We start from the raw sequence: 15,198 nt of genomic DNA, 5'->3' as shown, positions 1-15,198 counted from the left end.
TTGTACATAGCAGCACAGGTCTCTTTTAGCAGGATCACGTGCCATTCCACGCTGCAAAAATTGCTCAGAAATTATACATCATGACAAAGAGTTTAAGGTTCCTCAGATTCCAAACTGATTGTGCTTCCATGTGATCTGATGGAAGAACAAGCCTCAAATGTCGCAGCTGGCAAACCGTCCATTATATAGGGGGGCAGAGTGATTGACACTCACCCCAAACTTCCATTCACAGCACATGCTATATATGCGCACTGCATTCATGTAGCAGGCGCAGGACCTGAGCCTGCACTGTCCAGCACGGGCGACGGATGGGTTATACAGCGTAATCGCTGGGAACGAATTTAGCTGAACCCTTTAGATGCTGCTGTTGTGACATTTAAAACTATGATAATTGTGATGCCCTGGCAAAACCAGGTAGTCACAGAGGTTGTACAAATCTCTCAGGTACAATACTCCATCCTCCTTGGCAGTCCAACACAAAACCCACACCCAGTTGCACAACACTAGCCAGTAAAGCCTAGTCACCCCCCCCATGACATTAGGGACACACCAGTGGGCGGGACCAGGTGGATGGGAGCGCCCACCTAGGGGTCCTGAGGTGTCAGGGGCGGGAACACGTGAGTTGAGGAGTAGAGTTCTGACAGTTGAGAGTGGAGGAGTGTGAAGTGCAGCGGAGTTAGGGGTTGGGGCCCCTGGACTACCGGACTAGGTGGCAGATGGCAAGCAGGACCACAGGCGACAGAGATCCGGTTGTGGGAGACCTAAAGTGGGCTGGGGCAGGGTTATAGCCCGCCGGTGCTGACAGCGGGAATCCAGTCCGGAGGCCGTGCATAGACGGGGTACCTGGACCGTAGGGCGAGGAAGGTTTCAAGCCCCTTGTCAATTGACCAGCCGAGGACAAGGTTTCAGGCCTTGTTCTACAGAAGCCCAGAGAGCAAAATGGAAGCCCAACGCGGGGGATAGGGTGTCCGCTAGAACCCACAGAGATCCCAAGGGTCAGATTTCGCAGGCCACAGCTCCCAACGTACAAAATACCAGGAATGGACTTCCCCGTTCCAAGCAGAGTTGTCCCATTGAAGACACAAACACTGAGTGTGTGACGCCCTTGCCTAGCCAGGCAGTCACAGGCTCAACACCGCCCCACCCCCTTCCCCGGGCAGTTAGATCAGTCAAACATAAAACCCTTGTTGCCCCTCTCCAGGAGCTGATGTCCACACCAGGTGGGGGTGGAGCCAGGTGGTTGGCCCCACCCACCGAGGAGTTCACAGTCCTGGAGGCGGGAAAGGCAGAGAGTGAGTGTTGGGAGTTGAGGAGAGAAGGGAGTGAGGAGGTAGAAGTGGAGGAGCTGGACTGCCAGTGTCTGGGAAGGAGCCCAGGCACCATGCACAAGGTTGGCAGACAGTGGTGGCCGTCTGCAGGAGTGAGTGCAGCTGTGAAGCCATAGGACCGGAGATGGGCGGTGGGCCCGCCGGTTCCGGACCGTGGAAACAGACTGTAGTCAGCACACAAGGGCAGGGTCATCGGACCCCGCCCAGGCTAGGAGCCGCCGGCAAAGGTCAAATCCGAGTGTGACCAGAACCCCCGGGGTTCACTAACTACCAAGTCCCGTCAGAAGGCAACCGCCCAACCCGTCAGGATATAGAGCCACCGCCAAGGGCTAGAGATCCAAAGGGCCAGCGCCTGCAGGCAACGAGAGCTCCCTAGGGACAAGTGCAGGAGGAAGGGACCCCTGTTTGCTACACCCGGGTGTGGGACCCAAATACACCCGCCGGAGGCGACCGGTCACTGGCAATTTGGTTTACCACTTGACTTTGTGTGCAATTCTTTGGAACTGTGAGTACACCATCCATCCCCGGTCCAACCCGGCATGTCATTCTCCGTAGCCATTGCTCCCGTACACCCTGGGCCCCGGGACTACACCTCCCCTACCCGTGGAGGGGATTCCATCCTGCTGCCCTGCTCCATCAGCCCTGGGCGTCCCATCACTAGGCAGCGGCAGTGCTACCAACTCTCACCGCAACCCACGGGTGGCGTCACTTACAAAAACTCTGTCCCCTGTAAATACCCCCCTTTCCTAGGGTTGTGAGGATGGACGGTTGTACGAGCCCGGGTCCAGCTACCACTCGAGCTGCAGTAACAAACTCGGATCCGAGCAGCCCCTGCAGCGGCCTGGCCCCCGTCCGCAACATAATGATTTCAGAATTCAAGTGTAATGTATAAATAGATGTATAAATAGAAGCAGACCTTGACAAGCAGCTCCACCTATCTCCACCAGAGGGCGACAACACCCTGGTCCAGAGGAGGAAGGTGATGCTGTCATATGTGACTGCACAAAGCTGCTCCAGATCTTCCCTGCTCCCTACAGAGGTGTCATGGCCTCCTCCAGCGTCACGCCTGTAATCCACTGCTTTATTTTCCTGACCGCTGCTGTCAGTTCTACATTTGGACGTGAGTAATCCATTGATGCCATGAGGATGCATTGCAGGCTGTCGGGTATATTGCAGGGGCTGTCTTCGCTGTGAATGGCTGTATCATACAATTGTATTTATTTGGGCAAAATTAAAGTAACGTAAGATCGGGTAATAAAAAAATATTCTGTCCCCCTAAGGCCGGGGGTGTGTGGAAGATTTTATTGGCATTTTATTGCATATTTTGGCCCTTTGTTGGATATCTCAGCTGTCATTGTTATAGTGCAGAATCATTTCTCTATTGCCATTATTAGGGATTAATATTTAAAGGGAACCTGTCAGGTACCAAAACCACCACCATGAGGTTGTACAACTTTACTCCTACATTAGAATGATGTGTTTCCTTCATTATATTAGTAGACAATAAGCAAATTAATGTGGACTAGTCTGGCGGATCGTTTATTCCCCCAAATTATTCCTCCCTCCAGTGGGCATGATTTTAGTTCCTTACACCCCCTGTGTCCTCTCGTTGGCCCCTGAACATTGCCCGCATGAGCGACAGTCTAAACGTGGGGCTTGTGCAATGAAGCTATTTGTACTGACCACTGGCTTCATCACTGATCTGATCTCACGTCCAATTCACCTGCACGGATTAGTTCAGAGCAGAGCCCGAAGTATGTATAGGTGCTAATGCAACCCTCTTATGCCCACAGTTTTAATAAATTTGTCCCATTACCCACCAATGTTACGTACAATGTATACACTTATAACTGCATAACTGTTGAGAACATAAATCACTCACATAATGGAAAAGCCACACCCAACAGGTCCCTGTACAGACTGAAAGACCCTAGTCACACAACTAACAGCACCACTTTGAACCTGGCTCCCTAAAAGGCCGTTGAGGGGTTTCTCATGGCACCTGAAGGACCAAAGGGGAGGCCACCGCCCACTGTCTACAAGGGTGGAGGAAGGTATGCAGGAAGAAGCACAAACCAAGTGTGATGTAAAAGGACTAATGACTGGGAAGACACACAAACTCACAACAGGCACTCAACTTGTATTTACTGTAAAGTGAAACCCCTAAGCTGAAGGGCTGGAACTCCCAGAGATAAATCCACATAAAAATATAGCCAGCAAGGAAGTGCAGTGAGAGGGGAACATGCGTAAGACAACCCAAAATGTGATAGAACAAACAATAACGAGAAAAAATAGAAACACCTGGAGAGGAGCGAACCAAGAAAGGAAAACAAACTGTCAGGCTCTGTTCAGATTGCAGATTCTGATACTCCGCCCAATGCTTTTTCTGGTGTCTGGCATCAACACAGGCAGACTCGGGCATTAACCTGCTGTGTGGTGATTGATAAGCTGGCTAGCAAGAGTTAATCTTTGCTGGTCTGCTTGCTCCTTTGATCACATTATGCGAAAGCCTATCACATCTGCTCTCCTCTTATTTATGCTGGTTGATTTGTTCGACCTGTGCCAGCTATAGTTTGCCTTTGGTGGACTGTGAGGTGTGCTATCCCAGACTTTCTGGTTGAAGTTGTGCCTATTTGCTCGGTGCGTTTGTAGAGTTTACCTCTGTTGCATTGTACTTCCTTCCTCCTCTTGTTTTTTCCTCCTGAATCTCTTGTTGTCTTAATTCTTGTGTGTGCATGGAGTCTTGGTTTTCCCTTGTCTGTCTTTATCTGTCAATTTCATCACACTCCTGTCCCATTCCTCCATGGGGGGAGGGGGAATCAGATCAGGACTAGTCAGGAGCAGGGCCAGGAAGGAGACTCAGGCCTCGCCACCATCTAGAGTATCCCTGAGGTTAGGAATAGCATAGGGCCCACTAGCTTTAGGGACAGCTTCCGGTTCCCCGCTGTCCCAGAGTCATTGTGACATAGAATCCTGCCAATAACAAGTGTCAATGGACTATAATCAAAATGTACAAGAGTTCGGCAGCTGCTCCGTACTCCAAAATACGGGCTTATGTGTAACGTTATCTGATGGCCAAATCTAGACATTATTGGGGGGCAATTACTTTAAAAAACCTGTGTCTGGTCAATATGTGCTTCTGTTTCTTCACATCTTTCCTTATTGACTTCTAGATGAATCCTACCTCTTGATGGTTTCCTCAGATGGCCCCATAACATCCGGTGCAGAGGCGACTGTGAATGCCAGCTTACTGATTGCAAATGGCAGCTCGAGTCTCGTAGCCGACCCTGGGCTTTACCATTTTCATTGGATCTACAACCCTCTGTGGCTCACTCACCGCTCACAGAGAGAATCCAACTCTTCTATTACATTGCAGTGCGAAAATCCCGGGGCCTACCCCATATCAGTCCTGGTAACAGAGAGACGATGCTCGACATGTGAACCCATCGCAAGAAACACCACCGAGCTCCAGGTTACAAGTAGGCAACACTTCTCTCCGATAATGGGAGGGGCGTCTTGGTTCCTTGTTATCTGGTATGCCATATACTAGTACTGTCTTCATATGTGGCTGCCAGGGCTAATGGCAACTTCAAGTAGATGAGGCCGTGCTGCAAATTTCTACAAAAACACCATATTATAGTGAACCCAAACCCTTAAACTCCCTAATTTTTAGCATTGGTAGGGGTTCCAGTACCCAGAAGTTGGACCCTTATCAATCACATTTTGATGATAAATCTTACCAAAATGCCTTGAGATTAACCCTTTAAGGGTTATCCTCATGATGCAATCAGAAGACTCCATATACATAAAGTTTTCAGTCAATATTAGCCATCTTTAATCTCATGTGTATGACCTGCTTTCAATAAGATCAATCATCTTAAAACCAAGGTGTGAAGGCCACGAAGCTGATCCAAAGAAACTAAATCTCATCCATCCTCATGTCTCAAGATGCCTGCCGACACCTCCAGCTATTCACAAGTGCAATCCAAATTATTCAACCTCCAATACAAATTCAGTTTATTACCAAAATGTAAAGATTTTCAGCTGTTTGCAATAAACCAATGAAACAAAAACAATATAAATAGCTCATGATACCTGTCATAGTGCAGCTGGGGAGATCACACAAATATCCCACCGCTGCCACCAAATTGTCACAAACAGCACTCCACTGCCTCCAATTGTCAGGACAATATGCAATTGATGGTAATGCCTACAGTGAAGCGTTGTGTTGGCTCAGATATTTTTCCAGTGAAGCATGGTGGTGGCTTGGTGATTTGTCCAGTGAAGCATGGTGGTGGCTTGGTGATTTGTACAGTGAAGCATGGTGTTGGGTTGCTGATTCCTACAGGGAAGCATGGCGATGGCTTGGTGATGTCCACAGTGAATCATGGCTATGGCATAGTGATGTCTACAGTGAAGCATGGTGGTGGCTTGGTGATTCCTACAGTGAAGCATGGTGGTGGCTCTGTAATTTCTACAGTGAATCATGGCAAAGGCTTGGTGATGTCCACAGTGAATCATGGCTATGGCATAGTGATATCTACAATGAAGCATGGTGGTGGCTCCGTGATTTCTACAGTGAAGTATGGTAATGGCCGTGTGATTTTTACAGTGAAGTGTGGTGGTGGCTCGGTGATGAATACAATGAAGCATGGTGGTGGCTCTATGATTTCTACAGTGAAGCATGATGGTGATTGGGTGATGCTCTGGGTACACTTTGGTTCTTCTGACTACACCATGTGGAAGGCAAGATGAATTCAGTAAAGCATGCCTAAATCCTAGGACAAGGTGTCATCTCTTCTGTGATGAAGCTGAAGCTTCGGCTTCATTGGACCATCCACTAGGACAATGATTCCAAGATTACTTCACAGTCCACCAAGGCTTGGTTGGTTTCAGCTGATGTCCTGAAATATCTTTGAGTGGCTGTCACAATCGCCTTACATGAACCTTATAGAATATCTTTAATTTGGGATTTGAGGAAGGTGGTGACAGGAAACCAAGTAATAGTAGTGAGCTGGAGACCACCTATGAGAAATGGGCTAAGCTTTCTCAGGAACATTGCCAGAGGCTGGTGTCTGGCTATGCAGCATATTCGGCTCTCCGAGACTGCGGCAGTCAGTTTGCTAATACACTGAATTTACAAATGGAAGGGCTGGAATAATTCTGATCTGATTGTAGCTGTAGACACAGCATCGGCACGAGTCCTCTCCTCTTCTGGATTCCAGAGTGAAATTTGTTAAAGTTCTTAAATATATGGGACGATGATCAGCAGAACGATCATCCGTCAATAAACCGGCAAACAATTATTTGCTCATTTGGCGGCTGATCACATAATCACTGCCAACAATAATGCAGGGGAGTATACACCGTGAAAATAGGTCGTCTATATATTGACCGCATTTTCATGCTGATTGGCGCATGTAATATAAGCCTCGATTAATGTCCTAAATTGCCGTTTGCCAATCATTCAGGTCTTTGGAGAATGAAAAATTACCAACAACTGATATAAAAAAACGAAATAACGAAAAATGAATTGCTCCATTCACTGCCAGAAAGCCGTAATCCTGAAGATAATACGGCATTAATACAATGTACATTAGTAGGTTGCAGAGCTTTTATCCTAATGTTAATAATTTATATAAACTAACAGATTATTTCCATGTGCAGGAGGGATCGTGGGGCGTCTCACAGCATCACAAGCAGACGGTAACGGCACATACGAGAGATGCGGCTTCGTCTTGGCCACAGACAGCAGCGTGGTGTTATCTTTCCTCCTTCATGACCCAAGTAACATTTTTAAGTCGGCTACGTTCACCTATAAATGGATCTTGGATGACAGGTTTGTGATGACAGAATATGGCTGCATTTGCACATGCATATCACACGTCCTTGTGTTGTCCGTATTTTTCTCAATATATAGTGATGTCAAGTAAAAGGGTAACAATGTTTTGAACTTTTGAATTTCAGGCTCCATATCTCACCATCCACTACAGCTTTGCGCGTCAGACGACCTTCATTTTATAGACCATCATCTTGGCTATCTCATACAGAAATTTGACTTGCAACTATTTAGCATATGATTAGTTATGCAGATTATTGTCACGTCACTGCATTGTTACTGTTTTGCTCCTGGTGTTTGAAAAATCTTTTTCTTCCTGTATACTACAAATTACAACATGTTTTCACTTTCCCTAATAGCTCAGTGTGTTATTAGGTTGATTCCTAAGCAAAAGGTCACTGGTTGGAATTGAGGAGCAGCCATGAAGAAGATTTCCCAAGAAAAGAGAAAGAGCATCATCCAGCTCATCGATAGTGGTCTCTTGGCCAAGAAAATTGCCAAACTGCATCATGTGAGGCCATTATAGTGGGAAGAATACAAAATGAAGTCTGTCCACCCATTCAAAAGTCAAGAGGTTGACGACCAGGAAAAATATCGCCGTCAACAAGTCGGCTCATTATCACAAGGTCTATCATTTCTGGTGCAACAAACCTGGCAATGGAGGCGGCTCATATGCTTCATAATAGTGACATCACAGACGTCCATGGAAGCAACGAGCGACGCACGTTACACAAGTCTGGAATGGTGGCCCGAAAAAGGTGAAGAAGCCTCAACTTCAATATCATCATGAGAAGCTTTGGCTCAAGTTTGCAAAAAAATACGAAACGTGGACGGTAGAAGATTGGAAACAGGTGATTTGAAGCCATGAGACAAAAGTCAATGAGACTAGGCTCTGATGGGGGCAAATGTGTCTGGAAGAAACAAGGGAAAGAGGGGCTAATGGATCAAGAAATTGAAGGAACTGTCAAGTTCGGTAGAAGAAGCCTGATGATGTGGGGGTGTTTTACAGTCACAAGTATGGGTTACTTGACCAGAATCGATGTGGTCTCAATGTTGAGCTATATGTGAGTATCCTACAAAACAAGTTACTTCATACACTCTAGTACTATGTGTATAAAAATGACGTCATAGTGATCCAGCAGGACAATGACCCGAAGCATACATTGAGATTGGCAAATAAATGGTTCAATGCCAATGATGTAGAGGAGCTGAATTGTCCCCACAATCCCCTGACCTCAACCCAATTCAACACTTGTGGGTAGAGTTGAAGAAAAAGCCGTATACATCCCCAAGAGAGGCGATCAATATACACTAACATTGGGAACAGGTAGAAGAGATCTGGGATCAGATTTCGGTGGCGACATCCTTGAATCTGATTGAGAGCCCAGAAGGATTCAGGCAGTGTTGAAAGCCAAAGATGGAATTACAAAATAGTAACAAAATAATACAAATTAAAAATTTGATTTTAAGGAGCAAAACAGTAACAATGCAGTGACCTGACAAGAATCTGCATAACTAATCATATGCTAAATAGATGAAAGTTAAATTTATATGTGAGATAGCCAAGATGATTGTCTATAAATTGAAGGTAGTCTCACGCTCAAAGCTGCTGTGGATGGTGAAATATGGAGACTGAAAGTCAAAAGAGCACAACATTGTTACCCTTTTGCTTGTCTGTGCGTGTGTATATATATATATATATATATATATATGTCTTTATGTTCTTATTACAGAACCACGGTTTTGACATCGGATCCTTTTGTTCATCATAACTATTCTTCGCCTGGAAACTTCAAAGTTTCCCTTCTTGTCACCGCTCATCTTCATGATGTCAATTACCAAAGACACTCCGAGAGGAAGAGCGGGAACTTCACGGCCATGTTAACATTACAAGGTACACATTGCACGATATTGTTTTGTTCTGGTTTCTCGTCTGGCAGATCTTGTTCTCACTGGTATATTGTGCAGAGGGAATCATTTCTCGGTGCACTGACATGGTTATGTCCTGGGCTTGTGGTTATAAACAGCAACCTATCTGAACAAGCTGAGCGTCAGTGTAAAGCAAGGAGAATGGGCAAAGCAGCAACAGAAAGGTGGCAAAACACAATAGATGAATGTTAGTCGAACGTGCCTGTTATGGCGGGATCAGCTGAGAACAGACTTCAGGTGTTGAGTTAAGAAAGAGGTCAGGCATGTGGAATTTTTAGCTTCTTTGTTGTACTGCAGACAGGACAGAGGGGAGAGGCTCCTGCTGCAGTCAGTTGTGTTACTGCCAGACACAGTATAGTAAGGATGAGGAGAGGACATGGCGGATCTCCTAAGACACAAAGAGAAGATTCCTTTACATATTCATTAGTCACAATTGTAAAAAAAAACAAAATAGGATCAAAGAAAGGGAGGAGATTAGGGAGGAATTGCTGGGATATTTTTACATTTTCTGATCATTTGCTGTTTTTAGTGTGTCTAAAATTTTTAAATACAAAGTTTTCTTTCATGTGCTATCGCTAGTAAGCCTCCAAAAGATTTATGATCAGCTCTATTTCTCACTAGTTGCTGGCTGTAGCCCTATTACTTTAAGTTACTTTGTTCAACTTCAGACAGGACAGAGGGGAGAAGCTCCTGCTGCAGTCAGTTGTCTTATTGCCAGACACAGAATAGTAAGGACAAGAAGGGGTGGATATGGCAGATCTCCTAAGACACAAAGAGAAGATTGCTTTGTATATTCATCAGTCACAATTGTAATATACATCAAAATTGGATCAAAGAAAGGGAGGAGAGTAGGGAAGAATTGATGGGATACATTGTCTGATGATTTTTTGTTTTCAGTGTTTCTAAAATATTTTAATACAAAGTTCTGTTTTACAAACTATCGCTATTAAGCCTCCCAAACTTTAATTATAAATGGACCCAACACTACTACATCCTTGGTGTTATTTTTTTGGTTTCCAGATGTTATAAGAAGTATCACCATAGCTGGCCCTAGAGAGACCACCACCGGACAGAATGTCAGCCTGTCTCTGCACATCTTTGGAAGGTAAGTGTAAGTTGAGTGGGTTGTCGAACTTTAGAGACAATTATTTTTCTTATTTAAAGGGAATCTGTCAGCAGATTTTTGCTACCTCATCTGAGAGCAGCATAATGTAGGGAAAAAGGCTCTGAGTTCAATGATGTATCATTTATATTAGTGGTTGGAGCCGTTCTGACACAGTGAAAGATTTGAGATTTTGCATGTAGCAGAGCTCTGAGAGTTGTTCCCACCCACACCAGGCTTTCAGTGCACATTTCCATAGACAGAAGCTGCTAATCACAGAAGGGGCAAAGTTGGACTATAACTCATGCTGCTGAGACCCACTAATGATAAAGATAAGAGGCTTAAGCTAACATTGCAGGTAAACAAAAAATGACTGTGAGATAACAGACACAGGGATGTAGTCTCTGTTTTAACACTTGCAGCATGCTGTCTTCAGGTTACATTGCAGAAATCTGCTGACAGAGTCCCTTTAAATACATGTATTTTGGGCTAAAAATTATTTTTGTACTTGTTTTTACATTAAAATTTTGCACCCTTTGATATCTATATGCTCTGTGTTACGCTGTCTATTGCTGGCTGCAAGAAGAGTTAACTCAAAATCTGTCAGTGAGCTAATTCTGATGGTTCAATAGGAGTTTCTAACTCCTTTACCTGTATTTTTCTGAGCCCTTGCTGATTTATGACCACAGCAAAGTTGAATTTGTAGAGAAGCAGAACATCTGTGAAAGCCAAATGGGGCAACAATTTAAAGAAAGCCAGTTGCAAAAATGATTTTCAGCCTCCAAATTGCATACATTTAAGTGGGAAAAAATATATCCCCAGAAGTGGATTTCTGTGTGCAGAAACTTTTTATATTGTTACTCCGTTTTGTAGATTTTATTCACTGGCAGCAATCAGAGATCTTAAAAGTAATAGAAATTAGATAAAAAAGTATATAAGAAAGCTGCAGAACCTTTATTAAGCTGAGTCTGGCACATACGTGGGTATTTGGCATCTTTGGCAGGACTGTCTGCACACGTAGTGACTATTAGGGTGTCCTGACGTGCCCCGACTCAGTGTATGAGCACCCGATTATACAGCACATTCAGCTTGGGTTCAATAGTTCCACTGAATAGAAAATGTCCCTGTCAGCTACAAAATGCTATTTATTTGCAGGTAGATGGGTGATCTGCAGGTAAATAGAATTTAAATCACGTAGCCAACTTATTGGAAGCTCTGGTACAGGGAGAAAATTAAGTTTTATTCTCCCTGCAGCCGCTGGTTCCAGTCCTCAGTGCTGTGCAGGAACGGTTTACAGTTACTGTTCAGTGCACACTGAGTGTTTTGTGATAGTCTGCTCTGCAGAATGTGTGTGCAGTGTTACATGGAGCAAGCTGTCAGTCAATGTACAGGGAGTGATTACTGTTGCGCTCAGCAAAATGTGATTGTAACCCCTGCCTACACCAACCTTATGGCTGAAATCGAGCAACTACAGGGAGGATATAACTACATTTTATCCCTAGAGCACCAGTAAACCTACCAGACATAGTTTAGATGCTATTTTTCTGCAGATTACCTGTCATATTATGACTGTAGGATAGAGAGGGATAGGGAGCTCCTATGCTAGCATTACCCCTGATGGTGGAGAGGCCGAAGTCCTATGCCTTACTATTCTCCTGACTAAATGTAATCTTTTACCTCCCCCTCCAGGGAAAGAAGGGGGAAAAAGGTGCAGGATTGAGATAGTAACATAGATAAAGACAGACAGGGAAAAAAACAAAACTTAGACACACTGAAAACTCACGGGAACAAACAGTAAGAGACTTAAGGGTACTTTACACGCTGCGATATCGCTATCAATATCGCTAGCGCGCGCACCCGCCCCCGTCAGTTGTGCGTCACGGGCAAATCGCTGCCCATGGCGCACAACATCGCTTACACCCGTCACACGGACTTACCTTCCCTGCGACGTCGCTCTGGCCGGCGATCCGCCTCCTTTCTAAGGGGGAGGTTTGTGCGGCGTCACAGCGACGTCACACGGCAGACGTCCAATAGCAGAGGAGGGGCGGAGATGAGCGGGATGAACATCCCGCCCACCTCCTTCCTTCCTCATTGCGGCCGGCCGCAGGTACGAGGTTGTTCCTTGCTCCTGCGATGTCACACATAGCGATGTGTGCTGCCGCAGGAACGACAAACAACCTTGCTACTGAATAGACAACGATTTTTGGTAAGTGAACGACATCTCACATACCAACGATTTTTGCCTCTTTTGCGATCGTTTAACACTAGAAGTCCCAGAAATTTCGAGCTCCCCCCTGAAGTCCCGAAAGAGGGTCAAATGACATACAATAAACTGAATAGAACTGACTAGAAACTAAATGGCTAAACTAAATGGAAAACAACAACCTCCTGTGGTGCGACAGTAATGGCCTTAATTACAGAACAAAAGACGGTGATTATAGGATGTTAGCTAAAATCCTTCAGGTCATTCGACCCGTCTCTGGGTTCCAAAGGTAGAAATGATAAATAACCCCTCTCTGGGACTTCTAGTGTTAAGGTCGCTCATACGTGTTACACGCTGCGACGTCGCTAACGACGCCGGATGTGCGTCACAAACACCATGACCCCAACGATATATCGTTAGCGATGTCGCAGCGTGTAAATGGCCTTTAAGGAGAAAAGTAAGAGAAGTAAGGCAGCAACAAAAAGACAACAATGGTTAACAGCACAAATGCTCAAAACAATGAAGTACAACAACCACCAGTAAGTCTGGATCACAGCACCTCACCAGACCAGTATAGATAAACTATAGCTGGCATTAAAGGAAGGGTCCAGCCAGCATATATAGGAGGGGAGTGAATGTGATGGGATCTCCCACAATATGTGATGAAAGGAGACTAACAAGCAGCCCAGCAGAGATTAAAGCGGGCTTTACACGCTACGATATTGTTAATGATTTATCGTCGGGGTCACATTGTTTGTGACGCACATCTGGCGTCATTAACGATATCGCAGCGTGTGACACTTATGAATGACCTTAAACGATCGCAAAAGCGGTCAAAATCGTTTGCCGCGGAGAGGTGGTCCTGAAACAAAAAAATTGTTTTCTGTTTATTAGCGATGTTGTTTGTCATTCCAGCGGCAGCACACATCGCTATCCTGCCTCCACCGGCAATGAGGAAGGAAGGTGGTGGGCGGGATGTTATGTCCCGCTCATCTCCGCCCCTCCGCTTCTATTGGACACCTGCCGTGTGACGTCGCTGTGACGCCGCAAGAACCTACCCCTTAGAAAGGAGGCGGTTCGCCGGCCAGAGCGACGTATGTGCGTGTGATGCTGGCGTAGCGATAATGTTTGCTACGGCAGCGATCACCACATATCGGCCGTACGACGGGGGCGGGTGCTATCGCGCTCGACATCGCTAGCCGATGCTAGCAATGTTGCAGCGTGTAAAGCCCGCTTTACTCTTGCTATCCTACCCATGAACAACCAATCTGTGGGTCGACGCCCAAGTCTGCCTGCGCTGATCACAGAAATCAGAGAAGTTAGCAGGCAGCGTTCCAATATCTGTAGTCTCTACAGATCCTGAAGCCGCCATGACCATCTGCCATGTTTGTAAAAACCTCCTTGTGACATTAACCCTCTGTCTACAGGTAAATAGCATTTCTGGAGGCGACTAGTGATGAGCGAGCACTAAGATACTTGAGTGCTCAGTACGGAAAATGAGCAGGTTGGACACTCGGACAGGCCTAAAATTGATTCCTGAGTAAAATGGTAGTCAATGGGAAACCCAAGCATTTTTCTGTAAGTGTGTCAGAAAAATGCTTGAGTTTCCCATTGACTTCCATTATACCTGTTACTCGAATTGAGCTCGTTGGACCTGCACGTTTCGAGTATTGAGCACCTGAGCATGGTAGTGCTCACTCAACACTAGAGGTGACTATTTTCTTTTAACCCTTCAGCATACAAAGAGACCGGCCCTCTCATCCAACATTAGTGTCTGACCTCACAAATGGTCTTCTAGATGAATGGGCCAAAAGGAAGGGGGGAATTAGATATCATAAAAGCTCCTGTAGGTGAATGTGCAGGTGTCCGTATACTTTACTCCAGGGGTGGATGTATAATTGGTGCAACCTGTGCAGCCGCACAGGGGCCCAAGAGTTAGGGGGGCCATTATCCACAAAGGTGGAATTGTGCAATATGCTGAACTATTGGATTGCAGAAGGGCCCATATACTGTTCTGGCACAGGGGCCCTTTTCCGTCTGTATCCGCACAGTAGATAAACTGGAATAACCGGTTCTATATCTGTGATGTACACAAACATGCGGACATCATCAGCTAATAGTGTTGATTATAGTGACATGAAACAATAGTAAATACATACCAATCATTTTCCATCCTTGATGTGTCCTCTTATCTGAAGCTGGGAATAATTATATTGATTTTCTATGTGATATCTGTTCCTGGAAAACATGAGTGATCCACCGGCTCTCCGCTCCGTACAGATATGTGTACACAGTGAGTGATCTGCCGGCTCTCTGCTCCGTGCAGGTATGTGTACACAGTGAGTGATCCGCCGGCTCTCCGCTCCGTACAGGTATGTGTACACAGTGAGTGATCCGCGGGCTCTCTGCTCCGTGCAGGTATGTGTACACAGTGAGTGATCCGCCGGCTCTCTGCTCTGTGCAGGTATTTGTACACAGTGAGTGATCCGCCGACTCTTCTCTCCGTACAGGTATGTGTACACAGTGAGTGATACGCCGACTCTTCACTCCGTACAGGTATTTGTACACAGTGAGTGATCCGCCGACTCTTCGCTCCGTACAGGTATGTGTACACAGTGAGTGATCCGCCGACTCTTCGCTCCGTACAGGTATTTTTACACAGTGAGTGATCCGCCGACTCTTCGCTCCGTACAGGTATGTGTACACAGTGAGTGATCCGCCGACTCTTCGCTCCGTACAGGTATTTGTACACAGTGAGTGATCCGCCGACTCTTCGCTCCGTACAGGTATGTGTACA

At 45.8% G+C, this 15,198-nt stretch overlaps 1 protein-coding gene across 1 annotated transcript in view; it reads left to right on the top strand.

The window, feature by feature from the left end:
• Positions 1-2,302: 2,302 nt before the first annotated feature.
• Positions 2,303-15,198, top strand: part of TMEM130 (transmembrane protein 130) — a 49,268-nt gene continuing 36,372 nt past the window's right edge. Inside the window, exons 1-5 of the mRNA XM_075318056.1 lie at positions 2,303-2,448; positions 4,502-4,807; positions 6,996-7,167; positions 8,901-9,061; positions 10,117-10,201. Coding sequence (XP_075174171.1) covers positions 2,373-2,448; positions 4,502-4,807; positions 6,996-7,167; positions 8,901-9,061; positions 10,117-10,201 — 800 coding nt within the window. The 5' untranslated portion in view covers positions 2,303-2,372. The remainder of the gene's footprint in view (positions 2,449-4,501; positions 4,808-6,995; positions 7,168-8,900; positions 9,062-10,116; positions 10,202-15,198) is intronic.

The sequence above is a fragment of the Anomaloglossus baeobatrachus genome, chromosome 7 (assembly GCF_048569485.1).
Source record: "Anomaloglossus baeobatrachus isolate aAnoBae1 chromosome 7, aAnoBae1.hap1, whole genome shotgun sequence".
Classification (NCBI taxonomy): Eukaryota; Metazoa; Chordata; class Amphibia; order Anura; family Aromobatidae; genus Anomaloglossus; species Anomaloglossus baeobatrachus.
The sequence above is the reverse complement of the archived record's forward strand: the minus strand, read 5'-3'. Positions and strand labels throughout refer to the sequence as shown.